Source organism: Schistocerca cancellata, chromosome 4 (genome assembly GCF_023864275.1).
Source record: "Schistocerca cancellata isolate TAMUIC-IGC-003103 chromosome 4, iqSchCanc2.1, whole genome shotgun sequence".
In the NCBI taxonomy this organism is placed as follows: domain Eukaryota; kingdom Metazoa; phylum Arthropoda; class Insecta; order Orthoptera; family Acrididae; genus Schistocerca; species Schistocerca cancellata.
In genome coordinates, this window is record NC_064629.1 from 551,959,325 (window position 1) to 551,985,842 (window position 26,518).

Below are 26,518 nucleotides of genomic sequence, written 5' to 3' on the forward strand. Positions count from 1 at the left end.
TCAGATGTGGTGATGAATCAGCCAAAATGTCAATTACGCCAACAGTCAGTGACATTTTCGTGATGTTGTGTGCCATGTGCCAGGGTCAGACTGACAGAAGAGAGAAGCGAAATAGTATAGCTGACACCTAGGCCTACCACATGCCAGGAGCTAAGAACGTTTTTATGAATGATAAACTTTTACAGGTGATATGTTCTGCAGGCCTTTCAAATCCAGCCGCCACTAACCAATGCTGTAACCTGTAAAAATACAAAGGGAAAGCAATCAGTGCATTGGACAGTTTGCAGAATGTCTCACACCTAGCAGCTCATCAATCTTCAAAGCTCATAACAGAGCATTTTGTCTGGCCAGGAATAAAAGCTGATTGCAGAAAGTGGACATATGCCTGCCTTCCCTGCCAATATAGCCAGATGGGGCATTACACCCTTGCACTACAGGACACATTTGAAGAGTCAAAAGACCATTTTTAGCATCTGCACTTGGACTTGGTTGGTCTGTTTCCCAAATTAAATGGTGTCCAATATATTTTATCCATCATAGACAGGACAGTGAGGTGGGTGGAAGCCACCCCTTTACAACACATGACAGTGGTGTCAACAGTATTGTCTTTCATCGATATGTGAATTGCTTATTTTGGGTGCCTGCTGTCAATCAGAACTGACTAGGGGTGGCAGTTTGAATCACAACTTGTCACAGAAATGTGTGGGTTGTGAGGAGTTCACATAAATGTGTAGGTTGTGAGGAGTGCAATGCTTCCACATAACTTCCTATGATCCTCAAAGCAAGTTTGGTTGAGTGATAGCACTGAAGGCTGTGTTGATTTGTCACTGTTCACAATGGACTGAAGCATTGGGAATCAGGACAGTTCCAAAGATGATCTGAAATCTTCCTTTGCTGAAATATTGTATGGTGAATGTTTGGTGCTATGAGCAGACTTCCTGTTGCCATCCCCACTGATGGCAACCTTAGTGTTATCATCATTGTTAGCAAAGTCAGATGCCATATAGCTCACATCCACATGCCATCTCCTCAAGCTCACAGTGTACATTGAGTTTTCATACATAAGACAATGACTGCACCCATGTGGTGATCCAAGATAACACCATGTGTACTTTACTCTAACAACCTTATTCTGGCCCACATAAATTACTCTGAAGCAGAGAAAAAACGTTTTCTATCCTACTTCACAGTAAACCATCAACACTATGTGTCCAGTGCCTCAAGCCGGCTTGGGTGCTGTGGAACCACGATGGGAAGGACAATCTGCCGCTGCTACCAGAAGATCTTTCATCCACTTGCACTCTGTCTGAAGGATCTTCAGTCTGATCATGATACCCTGATGAAGGAATTCAACACTGGGCCACCAGCTCCAAGTATCACCGATGTTTATCCATCCCAGTCTCATTATGGCATACCACTCCAGCCTTCCCCCTTTCTGCAAGATTACATTCAGGAGTTGTCTGTGCAAGGACAATGTATTAGTTTATGTATTTGAATATTCTATTGTCTTTGTTCTTCTCTCTCGTTATTGTCTTGTTGTGTACTTGTGTTGTGAAGTGTGTGTCTCTTATTGTGTTTTGATTCATATCAATAAAGGGGTGAAATTTGTGGCAATAGTATCCGTATATGACTCTGCACATTCATCACTATGAAGCTCACCTATGTGAATACTGTAGGAGACTCAATGTGTGAAATCCCTAGGCATCCAGATGGATATTAAACTGAAGTGTATATGTTATCCAGAAAGCTGAAATCTAACTGTTTTGCACTTACAAACATGTTTTATTGTATTGAGATGCAAACAGGATTGCTGGTGCTCTTTCTCTCAATACTGTCCAATGGCATGATCTTCTGGGAGCAATGCAGCATGGGTCAAAAAAGTACTTATTTTACAGCACCTTATAATAACAGTATTTATAAAGTTGACAACCAAACACCTTGCAGAAGCATCTTCTCTTACACTTACAAGCCAACACACAGTCTCCCTCATAGTAGTTGTGTTCAATACCAAAAGTGAATTTTGGATGAACTGTTCAATTTGCATCCCCAATAGTACAACTAACAATAATTTCCACACAGACTTTGCATTCCTGTCTAGGATCGAGAATGGAGTATTATACTCTGGCACAAAACTCCATAGCAGATTTCCATTGGACATCAGTCAGGACATTAATAATTACCAAATACAGAATACTCAAAAACAGAATACTCACTTTACAATTTATCTTATTTGGACCCATGGATGTAAATACCACATAACTCTAATGTTTATACTAAAAACATATTGACTTCACCAGTTTGTAGGTAGCTGACAGTAGTTTCTACCCTCCATGAATCATGGACTTTATTGTTGGTGGAGCTTCTTGCATACCTCATCAATACAGGCAGCCATACCGTAGGTGCAACCACAACAGAGTGGTATCTGTTGAGAGGCCAGACAAACATGTGGTTTCTGAAGAGCAGCAGCTGCCTTTTCAGTAGTTGCAGGGGCAATAATCTGGATGACTGACTGATCCGGCCTTATAACATCAACCAAAGTGGTGTTGCTGAGCTGGTACTGTGAACGGCTGATAGCAGAGGGAAACTACAGCCATAATTTTTCCTGTGGGCATGCAGCTCTACTGTATGGTTAAATGAGAATTGCTTTCTCCTGGGTAAAATATTCTGGAAGTAAAATAGTCCCCTATTTGGATCTCCGGGCAGGGACTACTCGGGACGATGTTGTCATCAGGAGAAACAAAACTGGTGTTCTATGGTTCAGAGTCTGGAATATTAGATTCCCTAATCAGGCAGGTAGGTTAGAAAATTTAAAAGGGAAGTGCATAGGTTGAAGTAGGTATAGTGGGAACTAGTGAAGTTCGGTAGCAGTAGGAACAGGACTTCTGGTCAGGTCAGTACAGGGCTATAAATACAAAATCAAGTAGTGGTAATGCAGGAGTAGGCTTAATAATGAATAGGAAAGTAGGAATGTGGATAACATACTATGAACGGCTTAGGGAAATCATTATTGTAGCCAAGATGGACACTAAGCTCACTCCACCACAGTAGTAGAAATTTATATGACAACTAGCTTTGCAGATGATGAAGATATTGAGGACATGTATAATGAGATAAAAGAAATTATTCAGGTAGTTAAGGGAGATGAAAAAAAGGAAATGAAATGATCATGTGGCATTGATGGCTAGGAGGCCCTATCTGGGGAAGTTTTGCCATCGAGTTGCAAGTCTTATTTCAGGTGGTGCCACATTGGGCTACTTGCATGCCAGTGATGATGAGAGGATTATGAGGATAACACAACACCCAGTCCCCAAGTAGAAAAAATCTCCAACCAGTCGGGAGCCAAACCCGGCCCATTGCTTGGTAAGCAAACACATTACTACTCAGGTAAGCAGGCAAACTAGGGAGATGAAAATTTAATTGTAATGGGGGAATGGAATTTGTTAGTAGGAAAAGAAAAAGAAAGAGAAATAGTGGGTGAATATGGGCTGGGGCAAAGGAATGAAGGAGGAAGCCACATGGTAAAATTTTGCACAGATCATAATTTAATCATCGCAAACACATGGTTTAAGAATCATGAAAGAAAGTGGTATACGTGGAAGAGACCCGGAGACACCAGAAGTTTTCAAATTGTTTATATAATGGTAAGACAGAGATTTTGGAACCAGATATTAAACTGTAAGACATTCCCAGGAGCAGATGTAGACTCTGACCACAATTTATTGGTTGTTAACTGTTGATCAGAACTGAAAAAATTGCAAAAAGGTAGGAAGTTAAGGAGATGGAATGTGAACAAGTCAAAAGTACCAGAGATTGTTGAGAATTTCAGCATTATGCAATGATTAACTAGAACAGGGGAAAGGAATACAGTAGAAGATGAATGAGTAGCTTTAAGAGATGAAATAGTGAAGGCAACATAGGTAAAAACACAGGGCCTAGTAGGAATCCTTGGACATCACAGGAGATATTGAGTTTAATTGATAGAATAAGGAAATATAAAATTGCAGCAAATGAAACAAATGAAATTGAATACAAATGTCTAAAAAATGAGATTGACAAGAAAGTGCAAAAAATGGGTAAGTAGGAATGGTTAGAGAACAAAAGTAAGAATTTAGAAGCATATTTCACTAGGGGAAAGATAGATACCTCTAACAGGCAAATTGAAGGGGCTTTTGGGGTAAAGACAAGCTGCTGTATGAATATCAAGAGTTCAGGTTGAAAACAAGTGCTAAGCAAAGAAGGGAAAGGTAGAAAGAGTATATAGAGGATCTATACAAGAGAGATGAACTTCAAGGCAATATTAGAGAAAAGGGACATACACTATCAGGCAAAAGGTTTTTGGCACCCATGATAAAAACTTGATTTTAATGTAAAATAGACATTGTACTAACTAAATAGACCAACAAAATAAGTATTTTCTCTCTCTCTCTCTCTCTCTCTCTCTCTCTCTCTCTCTATCATTAAGTTCAGTGCAACATGATTTACATTTTAGACTCTTCAGAGTATCCACCCTATGCCCTCAGAAGAGCTGTAAAAACTCTTGGCATTCTGTAGATAAGATTTTGTGGTGTTTTTGCAGGTATTGCAGTCCAACATGCCTGTAAATTATTCCACATATCTTCAACATTAGATTACATCACTTTTATGACCTCCTTGTCAAATTCATCCCATAAGAGTTTAATGGCATTTAAGCTAGGTGACTGACGTGGCCAAATCACATTCTTCAGTTCTCTGCATTTCTCTTTTCTATTGACATCATACCTGCTGCACAATTCAGAAGCATGTTTGGGATCATTGTCCTGCTACAGAACAAATACATGACCAGTAAGTCACTCGCCGGTGGAACTGCATTACTGACCGCTATCCTGTGATATCCTTCCTTCTTTAATGTTCCATTAATTCTCAATAGATCACCAACTTTATCATCCACAAACAATCTCCACACCATGACTGACCCTGCATTGTGCTTCACCATTGATGTCACACACTGCCTCTTCATACATTCTCTACAAAGTTGATAAACAAACATTGGATGATGGCTTCCAAATACTTAAAATCTAGATTTGTCTGTGAATAACACTGTGAATCATTGCTGTATTATGCATTTTTTTGTGTTGCTGTACTCATTGCAATCTTTGCACCTAATTTTGTTTACATAATAAAGGTAATTTGGCTGCTATGCATTCCTTTAAATCTTATTCACAAAGATGATGTTGCTTTGTTGAGACAGAAGTTGGAGCTACTCACATAATATTTACTTCCTCATGAATTTCATTCACAGTATGAGAACTCTAATGTTTGCTCTATACACATATGAACTGTTCTTCCCTGTATGATGTTACTTGGGGCCTTCCTGATCATGAAACGCTTGCACTGGCTCCAGCTTAGATTGATCCACTGCAATGTATGCACCACTGTGGATTGAGCTGTGTGAACTTTTATTGCTGTTGCCCTACTAGAACAGCATTCCTAATACAGATCTACAATTACAGCACATTTTTCATTATAAATCTCCTTCTTTTGTACTATTAGGAGGTAATATTGTATGAACCTGATCAGGTATACAAACACACTGGTAGGTGCGCATAATATACTCTAAACTAACAAACTGGTTGCTGCACAGACAGCTGAAGGAATGAGGCCTGTTCAAATGGAACCATCGTAGGTTAAGACAAGTCAGTGTTGTTGTTGATGCTCATCAGTGTCCTTGTATGTGAACAACCAGTGAAATACACAAGAGAGACACTTAGTCTTTACATGTTTATACTTGTTTTATTATCAGAATGGGGCTATGGCAGAATATTCAAAATGAAATCCTTGTTTTAACCACAAATTCATAGTTGTGATAGGTGATTGAAAACTTTTGGCTGGTAATGTATATGAAGATGAGACAGAAGGTAAGAAGCTACTGTGAGAAGAATTTGACAGTGCACTGAAAGTCCTAGGTCGGAAAAAGGCCCGTGGAGTAGAAGACATTCCATCAAAACTACTGATAGGCTTTGGAGAACCAGTCATGACAAAGCTGTTCCATCTGATGTGTTACATGTCTGAAACAGACAAAATACCGTCAGACTTCAAGAAGAATTTAATAATTTAAATACCGAAGAAAGCAGGCAGTGATAGGTGTGAATATTACTAAACTATCAATTTAATAAATCATGGTTGCAAAATACTAACACAAATTCTTTACAGTGGAATGGAAAAACTAATAGAAGCTGACTCCAGGGGGAATCAGTTTGGATTCCAGAGAAATATAGGAACTCAGGGGGCAACATTGACCCTACAACTTATCTTAGAGGATAGGTTAAGGAAAGGCAGACATACGTTTATGTCACTTCTAGACTAAGAGAAAGCTTTTGGCAATGTTGACTGGAATACTCTCTCTCAAATTCTGAAGATACCACCAGGGGTAAAATACAGGGAGCAAAAGGCTGTTTACATCTTGCACAGAAACCAGACAGCAGTTACAAGAGTTCAGAGATGTGAAAGGGAAGCTGTGGTTGAGAAGAGAGTGAGATAGGGTTGTATCCTATCCCTGCTGTGGTGCAGTCTGTGCATTAAGCGTGCAGTAACCAAAACCATACAAAAATTTGGAATAGGAATTAAAGGTCAGGGAGAAGAAATACGAACTTTGAGGTTTTGCAATTATACTGTAATTCTGTCAGAGACAGCAAAGGACTTGGAAGAGCAGTTGTATGGAATGGACAGCATCTTGAAAGGAGGATATAAGATGAACATCAACAAAAGCAAAACAAAGATAATGGAATGTAGTCAGCTTAAATCAGGTGATGCTGAAGGAATTAGATTTGAAATGAAACACTAAAGGAGTAGACGAGTTTTGCTATTTGGACATTAAAAAAAACTGATGATGGCCAAAGTAGAGAGGATCCATTTCTGACGAAGAGAAATTTGTTAACATCAAAAATAGATTCAAGTGTCAGGCAGTCTTTCCTGAAGGTATTTGTCTGGAGTGTAGCCACCATGTATGGAAGTGAAACATGGACAATAAACTGTTTAGACAAGAAGAGAATATAGGGTTTCCAAATGTGGTGCTACAGAAGAATGCTGAAGATTAGATAGGTAGATTGCATAACTAATGGAAAGGTAATGAATGGAACTGGGGAGACAAGAAGTTTGTGGCATAGTGTGACTAAAAGAAGGGATTGGTTGGTAGGACACATTCTGGGATGCCGAGGGATCACCATTGTAGCATTGGAGGGAAGTGGGGGCAAGGGGGGGGGAGGTTAAACTCGTAGAGGGAGACTAAGAGGTAAACACAGTAAACAGATTCAGAAGAATATAGGTTGCAGTAGTTATCTGGAGATGAAGAGGCTTGCACACAATAATGTAACATGGAAGCTGCATCAAACCAGTCTTCAGAATGAAGACCACAACAACAACAGCAGCAGTTGTGTGAAGTAAATGTTTTATTTAAAGTGTTGTATAAAAGTAACAGGTGAGTAGTACTAGAGAATGTACAGTTGATCTTTTCAAATAAGATGTTTTTCTACTAATAAATATGCATAAATTAATCTAGAAGTAATTCCTATTATTATCAGTGTTAGTGGATAGCCATAAATTGTCATTAGTTTATTTTATAGAAGTGGCTGCTTCTGCAAGTTGTTGTGTAACATGTTTCATGTACCTGATGTTGTCCTTCATAAAGGGATTTACAGAACACAATGAATGGATGAATGATTGAAAGAGTGTAGCTAAAGAATACATTTGCAAAATATGTAAAGTATTTGATACAGAGAGCTGTTGCTTTACCTCCAGCCTTCTGGAAACTGTAGGATTATATGAAATGTGTGATGGTGTTCTCTGCATAACAAGTCATCATATAAAGGCTACAAGGAAGGTAGGTTATAGACTAATGACCTATCAACCAACTGTCCACTGGGCTGAATGGCCACCGCCAAACTGTAGCCGAGAAGAGGATTGATCACCCAATGGCAGAACACACTGCTGAGCACAACATGCTCAAGTTCAATGGCTCCTTCATAACCTGTGCAATCTAGATCCTTCCCTGCAGCACCAGCTCTTCTGAACAACACAGATGGGTGTTATCCTTGCAATATATCCTTCACTCCCATAATCCTCCTGGCCTCAATATCCACTAACTCACTACACCCACACCACCTAACCAACAGTCTCTCCTCCCTCTGTCTTGTCAGTCCCTCCCAATCCGTACCCCACATGATCATGCACTGCACAAGCTCACTGGCTCTGGCGCCTGTGTGTCACATTCCTTTCCTGTAAACCTGCTGCCTCTCCCTCCAGCATTCCTAAGATGTTTCATTCTTTTCTCTGTGTCTGTCAATGAGTCAACACTTCTGCTATTCAGTGAGTGGTCTCCTTTGGTCCTAAGTTATTTACATTTACATTCTGCCAGAACTGTCCTTATTATATCTGTCAATATAGAGGTAATTAGAAATGGAGCTCTAGCTCAGTTGGACATGGGTGAGAAAGAACATTTTTAACATGCAACAATGGTACATGAGAAATTGTATTCATGTTTAAACTTGTTTGTAGAAAATCTTCAGGCCAACTTCTTCCTAAGACAGATAATAACCAGATGAAACATAAATGAAGAAGAGTAGTTAATATCTGGGATATATCAACACAAAATCATTGTAATAACTTCAAGTTGAACAAATATATTTCAAGGAAGAAGCAATACATCAAAGTCACAGATCAAGTAAATCGAGTAAGACGTGTGTACACTTTAACAGTCAAATCATAACTGAGTCCAGGCCTAGCTGCCGCTGGCTGGCTGGCCGCTTAGGTGGCGCTGCTGCTGCATGGCTGGCAGACAGCGCCGCATGTAGAGGATGCGCGTAACTGTGCAGCGGCACTTTGAAAGATCGGCGAGTCACAACATTTTTCCCCCCTTTGAATATTTTTCACAGGTCTTGATGGAGATGGCCTGTAGATTGCTAACGTCCATAGGTGTTGTTTGACTGGCCGTAAAGTCTCATGGAGGAGGCTTCCCGTACAGACGGAAGTGTCACTGATGATAATGGGTTGAGATGACAGGAGACGTGGGGGTCGAATCTGCTGGGGCCTTGTGCACCAATCTGCCCGTTGCGGCAAGTCCGGTTGTTATAACAGGAGACATGGGCGATGTGTCCGCGTCCGTAGGAGAAGGAGGTGAGTAGAGTTGCTCTGACAGATGATGGTCATCTGGTTCCTGATGGGCACGTCTCCTGGTGGCCTCAGTTCTTGTGCTGACACTGATATGATGGTGAGAGGACTGCACTGTGAGTAATGAGAGATTCCAGTATCCCAAGCGTCAGGTAGAGCCGAAGGTGGTGTAGCGGCATCTGGAACAGGCATTGCCGGCACATGAGGCTGAAGCTGGTCCGAATGACGCACTGCAACACCCGTGTCCATCTGGATTTCATACAGGCACTTGCCACGGTGTTGTAAGATGCAGCCAGGACTCCATTTTGGCCGCCTGCCATATCCCCGTAATCATACAAGGTCGTCGGCGGTGAACCGGCCAAGCGAAGGCACCTGCGGCTGTGAGGTGGAAGGCCACAGAAGATGAAGTAGTGTGCGGTGCTGTCAACCATGTAAGAACTCAGCCGGCCTGTGGTTGCCCATGGGGGTGAAACGGTAAGAAGCCAGTAACTGGAGAAGTGCATGATCAGCAAAAGAAGTCAGGAGTTTCCTCATCTGAGCCTTAAATGTGCAGACCAGTCGTTCAGCCTCACTGTTTGACTGTGGATGGAATGGAGGGGCCGTGACATGCATGACGCCGTGACGGGCACAAAAATCCGCAAAATTGGAAGAGGCAAATTGCGGACCATTATCAGTAACAAGAGTAGAGGGAAGGCTTTCCAAAGAGAAAATGCGAGCTAGAGCATTGGTGGTTGCCGTGGTGGTAGGCGACGTGCAGCGGACAATGAAAGGAAATTTAGAGTAGGCGTCAATAACGAGAAGCCAATAAGTACCTAAAAAAGGTCCCGCGAAGTCAGCATGAATATGCTCCCAGGGCTTCTCAGGCGAAGGCCACAGTGACAAAGATGACTTCGGGGCAGTGGCCTGTGACACACAAGGGTGGCAGCGACCATGTGTGCGATTTCAGAGTCGATGCCAGGCCAGTACACATGACAGCACGCCAGAGATTTTGTGCGAGAGACACCCCAGTGCCCTTGGTGAAGGAGGAGTAAGACTGAAGCACGCCAAGACGCAGGTACCACAACACGCAGTGAAGCATTTTCGATGGAAAGGAGGAGAACACCATCCCTTGCTGTGAGGCAGTAACGCAAAGTGTAGTAGTTCCGCAACGGATTAGAAGTCTTAGCGGACGAACAATCTGGCCAACCCTTCTGAATACAGCGTAAAACCTGGGAGAGGGTAGGGCCAGAACCTGTAGCAGCCGCCAGCCGGTCCCTGGTGATGGGGAACCTGTCCACAATCCACTGCTCGGCAACATCCAGGTGGAAAAACAAAAGTTCGTCCCTATCAAATGCCAGATCAGGACCCGTGGGAAGGCGAGACAGTGCATCGGCATTCGCATGTTGAGCAGTCGGCCAGAAATGTATCTCATAATTGAAACGAGACAAGGAAAGAGCCCAACACTGGAGGCAGAGTGCAGCCTTGTCAGGAAGTGACGTTGATGGATGAAACAAGGAAACAAGTAGTTTGTGATCCATAACAAGATGAAATTTGGACCCATAGAGAAAAACACCAAACTTATGAAGAGCGTAAATAATGACCAAAGCTTCTTTTTCTATTTGAGAATACTTTTGTTGGGCATCTGTGAGCATTTTGGAGGCATAACCAATGGGTTGTTCAGAACCGTCAGAAAAACAGTTCGCAAGGACTGCACCGACCCCGTATTGAGAGGCGTCCGTGGCAAGAACAAGATGTTGGCCAGGTCAATAAGTAACCAGGCATGGGGCCTGTTTCAGCATAGTATTCAATTTCTGGAAAGCCGCATCGCATGACACGGACCAGTGAAAAGGCATGTTTTTATGCAACAGACGATGCAATGGCAAAAATTTTGATTTCTGAAGATTACACGTAAGACTGGCAGTCTGTAAGACATGAAAAAGTGTGCAGAAATTTTGAAGATGTTCGTCAGTGGTGGAGCCAGTGACAACAATGTCGTCCTGGTAATTTATACACCCAGGGACAGTGAACAATAATGGTTCCAAGAATTGCTGAAAGAGAGCAGGGGCACTGGCAACCCCGAATGGCAATTGTTGGTATTGATAGAGGCCAAAAGATGTGTTAAGGACCAGAAACTGCTGGGAAGCAGCGTCGAGAGGAAGTTGATGATAAGATTCTGACAGGTCAAGTTTAGAAAAATACCTGCCTCCAGCAAGTATAGTGAACAATTCTTCAGGTCGAGGCATAGGGTAAGTGTCGATAAGGCATTGAGTATTTACAGTGGCTTTGAAATCGCCACAGAGATGAATATCACCATTTGGCTTAGCAACGACAATGACAGGAGAGGACCACTCACTGGAAGTGACAGGAAGCAAGACCCCTGAAGTAGTGAGATGATCCAACTCCCGTTTGACCTGATCATGAAGCGCCACAGGAATTGGCCGAGCCCGAAAAAACTTAGGCTGAGCAGTGGGTTTGACCGTCATATGAGCTTCAAAGTCGTTTGCACGGCCTAACCCAGGTGAAAAAGGGACGAAAATGTCATCGTCAAGGAATCCAATTGAGCATAAGGAATAGCATTAGAGATGATATTGACAGAGCCATCTATGGAGAACACAAAAACGTGAAAGGCATCGAAACCAAAAAGATTCTCCACGTTACTACGGTCGACCACAAATATGGTGACAGTGTGAACGACAGATTTGTAAGACACCTCAGCATCAAATTGTCCCAAGAGAGAAATCTTCTGTTTATTGTAAGTCCGTAATTGCCTAGTGACAGGTGACAGGATTGGAGAACTCAACTAAAGATACGTCTGAGAATTGATGATAGTGGCAGCAGAACCAGTATCGACCTACATGCAGACATCTCGGCCAAGCATTTGGACAGTGAGGAATAACTTCCCTGAAAGGGAAGAAGTACAATTGACAGACAACACAGAATCAGAATCAGCCTCACGTTCCTGAACATCATGTATGCGGTCGGATTTGCAAACAGATGACACATGACCCTTTTTTTTTTGCATTTGTGACACACGGCCCAACGTTGTGGACAATCTTCTCGTGAATGTTTCATAAAACGCTGCGGACATTAAGGAAGTTGCCATGGGTTTTGCTGCAGTTTCTTATAGGTTTGTTTATGCTTAGGCCGAGGCTGCACTTGGGAGCGTACTGTGGCCACGTCGGCCAGCGGGGACACACCACACGCTTTGTCAACATCACACAGAGGTTGTATTTCCCTGACGTCGCCCCATGCCTCTATTTGTGCTCCAGCGGCGCGAGAAATTTCAAAAGACTGAGCGATGGATAGGATTTCATCTAGAGTCGGATTTTTCAACTGAAGGGCACGTTGCCTACCTTCTTTGTCAGGCACCGATCGAATAATAGCATCCCGTACCATGGAATTGGCGTAGGATTCTTTGTGAACTTCAGTAACACATTGACACTTTCTACTGAGGCCGTGAAGTTCAGCAGCCCAAGCGTGACAGGATTGATTCGGTTGTTTTTGACAAAGATAAAAGGCAACACGAGAGGCTACCACACGCGTTTGCTTTTGAAAATAGATGGACAGAAGTGAGCACATTTCAGCAAAGGACAAAGATGCAGGATCTTTCAAAGGAGCCAATTGTGACAACAACCGGTACATTTGAGGTGAAATCCATGAAAGGAACAGAGACTTACATGTTTGTTCGTCAGCGACATGAAATGCCAAGAAGTGCTGTCGAAGACATTTTTCGTAATCAGACAAGTCTTCCTCCATCTCATCGTAAGGAGGAAAAGTAGGTAGAGACAATGACGAGAGACGACTTTTATTTGATGCCGCGACGAAATCACAAATCGCATTTGTGAGAAGCGTTTGCTGTTCTGTGAGACCTTGCAATAGTTGCTCCATGTGGGTCAACGATGGAAAAGAAAAATCACTACCTCGTCGCCAATTGTAATAACTTCAAGTTGAACAAATATATTTCAAGGAAGAAGCAATACATCAAAGTCACAGATCAAGTAAAAAGAGTAAGATGTGTGTACACTTTAACAGTCAAATCATAACTGAGTCCAAGGCTAGCGGCTGCTGGCTGGCTGGCCGCTTAGGTGGTGCTGCTGCTGCATGGCTGGCAGACAGCACCGCATGTAGAGGATGGGCGTAACTGCGCAGCGGCACTTTGAAAGATCGGTGAGTCACAACAAACATTTTATTCAGTGATTTGACTCAAAGAGTCAGGTGATTTTCACAATCATGCAGGTTCAAAAAATTAAAAAAAACATGTTGACAGTCAACATCTTCTATAGTATTGATTAACCTATGAAACCTTAGCATTAAAAATCAGCCTTGAAAATTTCTGCATTAATTCCCCAGTGACATATGATATGATGGTGTCAGCGACAGTGACACTTGATTATATTCTGTTTTGATTATAAAAGCCATGTCTTGGTCAAATACTACTTTATTTAAATTGATAACTGGTTTCACCTTTGCTGTGATAGTAAAATCTAAAAGTTACAGCAGCCATAGTTAGGAACATAGTCAGTACATAGGATTTACAGAACAAACTGAATCAATTCACCTCAATACTATAGCAAAATAAAACTATATGCTGTAATAAAAAAACTAACTGATGTACTGACTCTGTGCCCATATGTTCTTGCTGTAATTTTTTGATATGATGATGGCTACAAAGCTGAAACTAGTTATCAGTTTTACTAAAGTAGCATCTGACTCAGACACTGACTTTTATAATCTGATCCAATACAAAGGTCACAGGTCTCCTCCACAGATCCAGACAGCCTCATTTCACAAATTATATTCTGTATGCTCTATGCATGGCTGCTTAATGAATCAAATCAAATACAATACAGTATGGCCAGGAGACACCACAAAATATAGTACAGAACAGAGATATTAGCTGTACAAACATCTAACATAACGTATGACAAAATCTATGTACACATTTGTGCATATTTAAACTACCTGTAAGGTGTATTTCCCACTGAGGCAGTACAATATGTGTGGTATTATGCTTATCAATGCAATACTCATGTTCCCACTGGGGCAATGTAACAAGCAACAAGACAGCACGAATGCATCAGTGGCAGCATGCATTATAATTTCTTACAATGTGTGACAAAGGATAATGTTCCCACACTCATTTCATGAACAAGTGGGGTAAGGCAGGTACCAGGTTGAGATTCATTGGGAGAGTCCTTAGAAAATGTAGTCCATCAACAAGGGAGGTGGCTTATAAAACACTCGTTCGACCTATACTTGAGTATTGCTCATCAGTGTGGGATCCGTACCAGATCGGGTTGACGGAGGAGATAGAGAAGATCCAAAGAAGAGCGGCGCATTTCGTCACAGGGTTATTTGGTAACCGTGATAGCGTTACAGAGATGTTTAACAAACTTAAGTGGCAGACTCTGCAAGAGAGGTGCTCTGCATCGCGGTGTAGCTTGCTTGCCAGGTTTCGAGAGGGTGCGTTTCTGGATGAGGTATCGAATATATTGCTTCCCCCTACTTATACCTCCCGAGGAGATCACGAATGTAAAATTAGAGAGATTAGAGTGCACACGGAGGCTTTCAGACAGTCGTTTTTCCCGTGAACCATACGCGACTGGAACAGGAAAGGGAGGTAATGACAGTGGCACGTAAAGTGCCCTCCGCCACACACCGTTGGGTGGCTTGCGGAGAATAAATGTAGATGTAGATGTAGAAGTGGCTATAATGGCATTGATTCCATTGCATTACATGAATTAAATCACATTACCACTTTGGACAGTCACATTATTGGAAACAGTGATATTTACACCAATAAAAGTTAAACATTAAACCAACCAGGTTCCGTAAGCACTGCTCTAAAATGGGTTGCTGGATAGTATGAGGATGAGTTATCAGTAGAAGATTAGTTTGTTTTATTATTTTTCAGAAGAATTTACAGATACAACTACCAAAAATAACAATCAAGTTGGAACAATGAAATTAACAAAATTGTATGTGTAAAAGGAAATTGTTGGGAATGCAGAAGAATGACATGGGTTATCTTCAGTCAGAAAGATTCCCAACAATTAGTAATAAAATGATATTTAATAAATATGAAGAAATACTCGATGATGCTTCTTCTTGTGAAATATCCAGCACAATTAGTCATTTGAAATTATTACAACTCCTCTAAAATATTAAAGTCCTGTCACTATGCCTCTTATACATGGCTCAGTGCACTGAAGAGAATTATCCACCATAGCTCTGTGATCCAGTAACGACAAAGCATCAATCAGTCGCTATCCACAGATGCCTACAGTTTGCCAGCTGTGGCCCCTGTCAGACTTCAGTATAGTTCGTACTGCCAAACCATGTGGCTGCTATGCTGCAAGTGTTTTGAGTACAGCTTATCAATTGTAGTGTAGTGCTCTCTGGAGTCATCAGTACCGTCACAACAGAAATGCGTATGGCAGCTCGTATTCAGCCTTTTGTAAGATATCATATTTTGCTGTCTTGGCCAGTCACTTTACCAGGCTAATTTACAAAATAATTAGCCATTGCATCTCTGCTTTTTATTGCTGACATATGTCTTTCTGGGGGATGCAGTCATATAATTAATTAGGAAAAAAAGAAATTATGTCATACTGCAGATAAATGCCCTTCATTTTATTTAATTGCAGTCTGAGGAAACTTCTTTTTTTTTGTAACTGAAGTTTAAATGTAACAAAGTGACACTAAAAATGATGCAATACTATTTTACTGTAATAATTTTTTTTTAATCTTAAGTTCTGCAACCTGTTAGGATATGACTAGTTCTTATACACAGAAATTAACATACACTGAGACCCTTATGGGACTTCATGAAAAGCATAGCAGAAAAAATGCAAAATCAGAACAAGCATAACTATTTCTATCTTTTGTTAATGGAATAAATCACATTCACCTGATAGGACAACTCCTGGATTAATTATATTTTTTATGATGACAGGAAGTGCTCAAATAACAAGCCTCTAAAAACTGCAGAATTGCTTGAATACACAACAGATATCAGATGAGACACTTAACACACATAAAAAAATAAAAAAATAGAGAAAATAAACTTTTGAAGTTGATATGGTCTATCTAGCCAGGCATCTTATGTAACACTGGCCTATTTATATTATTCATACTACTATATAAAGACATGTTATTGTTCAATGTTGTTACTAAAAATCTCAAAGTTCTTGACCAATTTATGTCAGACTTTTAACATTACTCTAATAAGTGATTGGTGGGTATAGGCTTCATACATTTTTAATATATATTGATGGAAAAAATTGCAACACCAAAAAGGAGATGGGCGAAATAAACGAAAGCTGACAGGCCTGTTTCTACATCTGAAAGATGATGTCTCTTCAAATTCCATACCATTCACATAAGAGTGGTGCTAATAGTGCCACTGTGGGGATGCAAATCAGATTTGATTTAAATGTATGGTGTAAAGGTCACGAGTGTTAGTTATCTTTGAGATTGGATGTGGTGACAAAGACACCATTATCAACATGTCACTGAGTTTGAATGAGATCTTATAATAGGCCTACAAGAAGCTGGATGATCCTTCTGTGATCAGAAAGACTTGGCAGGAATGTAGCCACTGTACATTTTCGTTGGCGGTGGTGGTCACGAGAATGTACAGTTGCAAGAGGACCAGGCTCCAGACGGCCACGTGGCGCTACCAGGAGGGGAGACCACTGTGCTCGGTGTATGGCTCTGGTGTGTCATACTGCATCTGCAGCAGCAAGTTGGGCAGCAGTTGGAACCACAGTGACATAGCAAGCTGTTACAAATTGGTTACTCCAAGGGTAGCTCTGAGACAGATGCCCTGTAATGGGCATTCCACTGACCCCACACCACCACCATTTGTGACTTCAGCAGTATCATGTGAGAGCTCATTGGAGGACAAGGTGGAGGTCTGTTGTGTTTTCTGATGAAAGCTGGTTCTGCCTCGATGCCAGTGATGGCTGTGTGTTGGTTAGGAGAAAGCCAGTTCAGGGCCTGCAACCAATCAGTCTGTGTGCTAGACACACTGGACCTATACATGGAGCTATGGTCGGGGGAGCAATTTCATATAACAGCAGGAACACTCTTGCGGTTATCCCATGCACCCTGACTGCAAATTTATATGTTGTTCTGGTGAATCGGCCTATTCTGCTGCCATTCATGAGCAGCATTCCAGGGGGTGTTTTCCAACAGGATAACACTCACCCAAACATCGCTGTTGTAACCCAACAGAGTATCGACATATTGCCTTGGTCTGTTTGATCAGCAGATCTGTCTCCAATTAAGCACATTTAGGACTTCATCACATGACAACTCCAGCGGCGTCCAGAAACAGTATTACCTGTCCCTGTATTGACCAACCAAGTGCAACAGACAGGGAACTTCATCCCACAAACCGATGTCCGGCACCTGTACAAGATACTGCATGCACTTTTGCGTGCTTGTATTCAACATTCTAGTGGTTACACTGGTTGTTAATGAACCAGCATTTCACATTTGCAATGGCTTATCTTGCACTTACATTAATCAGTGATCTTGCCATGTTAATCAATTAAATATATTACCTAGACAAATGTTTTCCCAAAATTTCAGTACTCTATATTAATTATTTTTGGTGTAGAGATTTTTTTCTGTCAGTGTAAATATACCATATAATGACAAAACATTTTTGAGCAAAAAACTTGAAAAGTTCTTGACTGATTTACTTCAGATTTTTACATGATATTCTAAGAAAGATTGGGACGGACATTTTTAAATGTTTGTGGTATAGCAGTATATAAATAAAATCTGCACTACTATATAAAGACAAGTCATTGTATAGTGTTGTTACCAAATATCTCCAAAAGTTCTTTGCCTATTTTCTTCAAATGTCTACATGATACTCTAATAAATGTTCAGACAGACATAGGCTACATAAGAAGAGGAAAAGTCACTAGCAGAACTCTCAGAAAATTCGTGACCAATTTACTTCAAATTTTCACTCATTACTCTAATAAACATAACAGATGTAGACTATGTATTTTTATGTATATGGTATGTAAATATGTATGTATACTATATAAAGAGGAAACATCATTAGCAAAAATCGTGCAATGTTTGCAATTGATTTATTTCAAATACTTACAGGATGTTCTCGTAAATATTTGGGCAGACATAAGTTATTTATTTTTTGTGTATTTATATGTATAAGTGAAATGTTAGCAAAAATCCCAGAAAGTACTTGGCCAATTTACTTAAAAATTTTCACATTAGATAGATAGATATCCAGCGATCACAAGCCCTGCAAACCATGCGCTGCTTCCACAAACTGCCTCCATTCCTTCCTGTTTTGTGCCTGATTCCTCCAGGTGTCTACAGTTCCCAGGGCTGCTAGCTCCTTCACCAGGTCGTCCATACAGTGCTTGCTTGGTCGTCCAATGGGGTGTTTGGTTTTCGGTTTCCCCTCTAGTGCCATCTTTGCCTGTCTTCCATCTACCATATGGGCAACATGACTACATGGCCCACCCATTGTATTCTTTTGCTCTTTATCTTCTGTAGAATAGTTGGTTGTTGCATCAGAAGGCATATATCCTCATTTTTCCTCCTCCTCCATTCTCCGTTATCTAATACTGGTCCATATATCTTCGTCATTACTCTTCTTTCAAATATTAATAGTTTTTCCTTTTCTCACTTAGTGATTCTCCATGTTTCTGAACCATACATTACTGCTGGGCATATGACTGTGTTGTATATTTTCATCTTAGTGTTCACTGAGGTCAATTTAGAGCCGAGCGTCTCTCTGAGGGAATGCATGCATTTCATTCCCACAGATATTCTTTCCTTGATGTCCATTTTTATGTTGTTGTCTGTGGTAAGCCAAGATCCCAAGTATTTGAACTGGTGTACTCTCTTGAACCTCTTGCCATCTATCTCAAGAAATTCTTCCTGCTCTTGTCTTCTTCCTAATTGCATGAACTCTGTTTTGTCATCAGTCTTCTGACTGGTTGGATGCAGCCTGTCATGAATTCCTGTCCTGTGCCAACCTTTTCATGTCAGAGTAACACTTGCAACATACATCATCAATTATTTGCTGGATGTATCCCAGTCTCTGTCTTCCTCTACAGTTTTTACCCTCTACAGCTCCGTCTAGTACGATGGAAGTTATTCCCTGGTGTCTTAACAGATGTCCTCCTGTCGCCCTGTCCCTTCTTCTTGTCAGTGTCCTACTATCATCTTGTCCCTTCTTCTTGTTAGTGTTTCCATATATTCTTTCCTTGTCAATTTTGTGGAGAACATCCTCATTCCTTACCTTATCAGGCCACCTAAGTTTCAACATTCTTCTGTAGCACCACATCTCAGATGCTTCGATTCTCCTCTGTTCTGGTTTTCCCACAGTCCATGTTCACTACCATACAATGCTATGCTCCAAACATAGTCTCTGAAATTTCTTCATCAAATTTAGGCCTATGTTTGATACTAGTATCTTTCTCTTGGCTAGGCATGCCCTTTATGCCAGTGCTAGTCTCCTTTTTACGTCATCCTTGCTCCTTCCATCGTGGGTAATTTTGCTCCCTAGGTAGCAGAAGTCCTTAACTTCATCTAATTTTTGATCGTCACCTTGAATTTTAATTTCACTTTTGAACTTTCCTTTTATTTCTGTTATTGCTTCTTCAATGCAGATATTGAACAATAGGGGCAAAAGATTATATCCATGTCTTACCCCCTTTTTAATCTGAGCACTTCATTCTTGGCCTTCCACTCTTATTGTTTCCTCCTGATTATTGTAGATATTGTATATTACACATATTTCATTATAGCTTATCCCTATTTTCCTCAGGATTTCGAACATCTTGCACAATGTTACATTGTCAAATGCCTTTTCCAGGTTGACAGATCCTATTGAAGTGTCTTGATCTTTCTTCAGTCTTGCTTTCATTATCAACCACAATGTCAGAACTGCCTGTCTGGTGCCTTTGCCTTTACTAAAGCCAAACTAATCATCATTTAACTGATCCCCAATTTTATTTTCCACTCTTCTGCATATTTTTATTGTCAGCAACTTCGACACATGAGCTGTTAAGCCAATTGTGTGATAATTCTTGTCCTTATCAGCTCTTGCAGTCTTCTGGATTGTATGATAACTGGATATTTAAACCATTAGACAAATTGTTTCTGCCATTTATATTCATTATCCTTATATATAGTTTTAAACAGAAATTGTATATACAGCTATGCACTGTTTTGTTTTCTTCCTTGCAGTTGACTTAATAGAAAATAGGAAAGTCGTATTTATGGTTTATCAGCTTATGATTAGAATAGTACTATAGAATCTGAATTGTCCGAAACTTTCTAATCCTGCAGGAAAAGAGGAGACTGACAGGTAGGGGGCAGGAAATGTACACAAAGAGGTGGAAGTAGCAGACAGACAGTGTGAAGGGTGGGGGGGGGGGGGGGGGGCAGGTGGAGAGAGGTAGGGGGAGGAGGAGATGGACAGAGAGGAGGGGGTGAGGAGGGGATAGACAGAGAGAGTGGGAGGAGGAGGAGGAGATGGTCAAAGAAAAGGGGGGGAGGAAGAGACAGACAGGGAGGTGGGAGAAGGAGATTAGGATGTATATCCAATTCCCATACATATTTACCAGTCGAGAAGCATTACTGGGTTCACTAGTGTCCTATATAATTGCTCATGTATTCTCTTACCAATTAATTTTTTATGTGCAATATTATTTTGTAAATTAGATATCTCAGTCCAGAAATGTGGAGCCACCCATGTAACAAGTATCTAACATTCAACTCTCTAATACTCCTGCTGGCAGCTTGTCTTTGAAAATATCTGAAAGGGTTGTTTATGACTAGATCTGAAGATACTTTAGATCAAATGGCTTGTTGACTCCATCACCATTAGGTATTGGTAGGGATACTATATAGAGAAAGCTGTGTTCATTTGCACTAGTGAACACAATGTGAACTATGGTACACAATGAGATGACAGAAGTAATGGGATTGCAATATGCACACATAAATATGGCAATAGTATCACAGACACAAGGCTGTCATTTGTACTCAGATGATTCATGTGAAAAGGTTTCTGATGTGATTATGGCCATACAACAAGAATTAACAAACTTTGAACACGGAATGATAGTTAGAGCTAGACTCATGTGACATCCCATTTTGGAAATCGTTAGGGAATTCAATATTCCAAGATCCACAGTGTCAAGAGTGTGACAAGAGTACCAAATATCAGCCATTACCTCTCACCACAACCTTCACTTAATGATGAGAGCAGTGGTGTTTGCGTAGAGTTGTCAGTGATAACATACAAGCAACAAAGGCTGAAATAACCACAGAAATCAATGTGGGACATAACAATGAATGTATCCATTAGGACAGTGTGGCAAAATTTGGCATTAATGGGCTATGGCAGCAGACAACTGATGTGAGTGCCTTTGCTAAGAGCATGACATCGCCTGCAGTGCCTCTCCTGGGCTTGTCACCACATCAGTTGGACACTACACAACTGGAAAACTGTGGCATGGTCAGATGAGTCCTGATTTCAGTTGGTAAGAGCTGACAGTAGCGTTTGAGTGTGGCACAGACCCAATGAATCTGTGGATCCAAGTTTTTAACAAAGCTTTGTTAGAGCTGGTGGTGGCTCCATAATAGTGTAGTCTGTGTTTACATGGAATGGAATGGGTCATCTGGTCCAAATGAACCAATCATGGACTGGAAATAGTTATGTTTGGCTACTTGGAGACTGTTTTCAGCCAGTCATGCCCTTCATGTTTCCAAACAATGAAGGGATTTTTATGGATGACAGTGCACCATGTCACTGGGCCACAATTGTTTGCGATTGGTTTGAAGAACATTCTTGATAATTTGAGCACATGGTTTGACTATCCAGGTTGCCCAACAGGAACCCCTCAAATATTTATGGGACATAATTTAGAGATCAGCTTGTGTCAGAATCTTAAACTGGCAACACTTTTGCAATTACGGGCAGTTATAGACGCATCATGGCTCAGTTTTTCTGCATGGGACTTCCGAAGACCTATTGAGTCCATACCATGTCAAGTTGCTGCACTACGCTGGGGAAAAGGAGGTCGAACATGATATTAGGATGTATTTCATGGCTTTTTCACCTCATTATAATAGGTATCTAGTGGAGAAAAGTTACACAAATTCATTTTTGCATGCAGAACAATTGTCAGAAACTAGAGAAGCAAAACACAGAAAGGTGTGTTAATGAAATTCTATAGGACAATGGGTATTCTAATACTTATGTGTTTAAGTTAATATTGGGATAGGGAAACAAAAATGGAATACAGGCCAAAGAAATGCAATTGTGTAGAGGAATGGGTGCTGTTTAATAACAGACTTGATTAAAATTGAGACAATGTGTACTACAGTACCCACAGAATGACAGCATCCAACATACATCCTATATTCTTACAATAGATAGAGGAGTGCGGGTGTGGGTGGGAGTGGAAAGGGGGGGGGGGGGGGAGAGAGAGAGAGAGAGAGAGAGAGAGAGAGAGAGAGAGAGAAAGTCACTTCCACATGGGAACTTATTTTATCCATGTTACCTACTGCAAGTGAAAGCTCTCTGGCTGTAAGACCACTATGCCAGGTTATGGTTCTGACAATAGAATCTAAGACAGTCCATTGGAGAGCCACAGTTCACATTTTGTTTACATATGTGTTAAAAATTTCACAGAGAGGAATTATAAAATACCACATGTATCAGGTGCATATCCTTGAGTGATCACAGAACTAAAGTCTCAGAATCACTGTAGTATTGAAGTAGGAAGTAGAAGAAAGAAACTCCATTAACTATCTAGAGAGTACCATTATGTAAGCCAACAACAAATGGTAATTTTGAGCTTTCAGGAAACTTACATGCACTGGTCTTATCATCAATGCCAGTTGCTGCTATCCACTATGATATGATTTTTTACGTTGACAGTTCATCATCTCTCACGCAATTCCCCTTGGCCAACAGTGAAATGTGTAAAGAACTCAGTGATGTAGAACAAATTGCAGCATCCAATGGTTTTTCTACAAATGACATTGCACAACTGTACGATAGGCTAAAGTAAGAAAGAATACATAACTGCCAAACACATTCTCACCTAGAAAAAAGAGGTGATAAAAAAAAGAAAGGAAGAAAACTGTCCCTGTGGAATTTCATAGTAATACATCTCAGCAAGTAGAGAAATGTTTTAGAAAATCTAATGTTAGATTTGTGTTCCAAGTTAACAATACAATATGAATTTAGGTAAGACATCAGATGGGAAGTGGTTAAGATTGATGGCTTTGGAGTATGCAAGATTGACTTCAAACAATGCTATATTGGCTAAACTGGCTGCTCTTTCAATATGAGGTTTAAGGAGCCTTTGCAGCCATATAACAAGACTGCCTTGTGCTTACATTTAGCTGAGACTGACCATGCTATAGGGACATTCATATTAGCATATGTACTGTTCCCAGAGTACCAAAGAGTCATGCTCTCAGTTTGTTGGAGGAGTTAAAAATGTAAAAAAAAAAGCAAGAAGAGTTTGGAAGATAGCTCAGTAGACAGAACGATTTTGCTGCTAAAGCCTGCTTAGTCTTTTTTGGCAGTGTCTTACATTAACAATTTAATACTTCTATAATGTACACCTTTCTTAGTCGTTACCTTGTATGATATATGCTTTATTTTGTTATACTGCTCTCATCACTCTCCTTTTTTCACTCTCTCTACTCTGTTTTACAATTTATGAGGCTTATTTGGAAAGTAAAGTCCAATTTCTTATAAAACATAAACCAATATAGATTTTTTTAAATCTATTTTTAATTAATTCCTTACATATTTCTCTTCCTTATGTTGTTGGTCCAAAAAATCAAGAGCACAAGCCATTCTTTCCATTTTGTGTTTCTCAGTAAGTGACCTGGGAAACCAATGTGCACACAACTGGAAAAATTGCAACTTTTCATAGACAGTTTTGTGCAAAGTTGTTCTACCCACATTTGGAACTTCTGATGGCAAAGTTGAAATTGTGAACTGATGGTTTACACAAATCTTTTTGTGTACTGTTTTGACCAAACCTTCTGAGATCACTGAGATCACTGATGGTTGGACTGATCGCACTACATAATGGACATTTTCCTATCTGTCCTTGAAAGCTCTCACCCTTTTCTGCACTTCACCGTCACTTGTTGCATTGGGGCCATACATCTCAGTTATCTGTTGACAAATTTCTGCTGCTACATCATTCCTTGGTGTCGGAAACTGAATCACTGACCATATCTCACTGTTGGCAGGCTGAACAGTTGCTCTAAACATTTTGAACTGAGACTGTAAACAGCAGCTTTGATGATAGCAGTACAAATGACATTGTTTGATGAGCAAGGTATGCCAGCAGTCAGTGCAAATCCACATCTCAGAGTTCGCATCACATTGGATTAGTTATAGTGATTCGGACCTTACTTTCAAATAACATGCATATTATATTGGCTGTCTTATCTTATTAATTGGGTGACACAATGTTTTCTGGTGTTTGTCGTGATGTGGAGTATGAGGGGCCCCTCTGGTCCCAATGTCTCTTTGGTCAGTACTTGCCTATGTCACATCTGGAAGGCTTTGCCAACAGAGACCACTGATTACCTCTTCTAGTCTTAAATTTTGTATTCATTTTCATCATTTTCAAGTAATTTTGTTAGCTCTTTGAAATTGAAACATGGGTGTACTAATATTGTTATCTAAGGTTACTGCCTCAGTTTTTCAGCAATACATTGTCACTCAACTGTTTCCTTTCTAAGAAATTTTAAAAGAATGTTTCACATATTGATTTTTGATGTACTTCATTTTATTATTGTAACAAATTATAATAAATTTTATTTTCAGAAAAGTTTTTTGCTTAATGTATGTTTTTTTTAGTTAATTGTATGTACATATATGTCAAATATGTGTGCAGCAGTGACAGCTGATGAGTTTTTGTAGCAACACCTGATGAGTTTTTGAAACTGTACGCCAGTTTGCTGTGAACAGTGATGCCTTTCACATTGTGATTCTCCTGGCACTGAGGACTGGTCTGCACTGTATTATTGTACCTGTTTAATGATGCCAACCTAACTTTGTTTATATCTTCTGAGACTGCCACTTTGACTTAATCATGTTAGGATAACATAAAGCTGTTTCTCTTTTATTTGGGTATGTTTCATCACATTTTTAAACTCATGTTACCACTATATATGAAATTAGTCCTTTTTTGTTATTTAATAATTTGTTGTTTATAAGATGTAATTTGTCTAGCAGTTGCAACTGCTTTCCCTTTCCAGACAGATAAGAAGATTGTCAATATGGACTGAAATTAATAGTCTGATGACAATTTGTTGAGGTCATTTACTGGAATTAAAGAAATTTAGTATCAATGTGTTGGCAGGAATTGTGCATGGCAGACTCGTAGGACCATACACTTAGCACACAAATTAAGAGTTGCTGTTTATCCTAATTTCTACCCAACAAATTGCAGAAATATAACACTTGTGGCACAATAGAGTGTAACTTAATTTTCTGCACTTCATATGACAGTGTCTAAAATAAATGTTTAATGAATGATGAATTGAACAGAGGAGATCCAGCAGCATGGCCTCCACATTCATCTGACCTTAATCCTTTAGATTTATGGCTGTGGGGACATTTAAACTCATTGGTGTAGTCTTAGATTAGATTAAATTTACTTTAATTCCAATTGATCCATAGTGAGGAGGTCCTCCAGGATGTGGAACATGTGAGGAAAACAATAATACATGACAAATATTTACAATTGAAACAAATAAGCCAATGTACCTTCCACAGGTCCCAAGTGGAATGATCGTCATTTTTTTTTAATGAATGCTATATGAAAGAATCATTTTACAAACACTAATGCACTGAATTTAAAATAAAAAAGTTTTTTTTATTTATGAAGTAATAAACATGTAATATAACTACTACAATACTTATTTACAATGAACACGTTACTGCACTGTGATGGTGCAGAAGTTAGATTGTACTTACACACACACACACACACACACACACACACACACACTTGTTTACAATCAACACATTACTGCACTAAAATGGTGCAGAAAATATATACACAAGTTCATTGGTCCTACTGAGAAATTTGTCAATAGAGTAGAAGGAGTTGGCCACCAATAAATCCTTTAGGCTTCTTTTAAAGTGAATTTCTTTTGTTGTTAAGCTTTTTATGGCTGCTGGCAAGTTATGGAAAATGTGTGTTCCTGAATAATGCACACCTTTTTGTACAAGAGTAAGTGACTTTAAATCTTTGTGAAGATTATTCTTATTTCTAGTACTGATGCCATGAATTGAGCTGTTGGTTTGAAAAAGTGATATATTTTTAATGACAAATTTCATTAAGGAATA

The 26,518-nt window shown here is 40.1% G+C and overlaps 1 protein-coding gene across 4 annotated transcripts in view; it reads left to right on the forward strand.

Moving 5' to 3' along the window:
• The window catches only part of LOC126185173 (probable cytochrome P450 CYP44), a 244,453-nt gene that overhangs the window by 166,487 nt on the left and 51,448 nt on the right, over positions 1 to 26,518 (forward strand). The window contains exon 8 of one of the 4 annotated variants that reach the window (XM_049928019.1): positions 1,191 to 1,573. The exons of the other annotated variants lie outside the window; for them this stretch is intronic. Coding sequence (XP_049783976.1) covers positions 1,191 to 1,326 — 136 coding nt within the window. The 3' untranslated portion in view covers positions 1,327 to 1,573. Of the gene's footprint in view, positions 1 to 1,190; positions 1,574 to 26,518 lie in introns of those variants that run through there. 4 annotated transcript variants of the gene reach the window in all.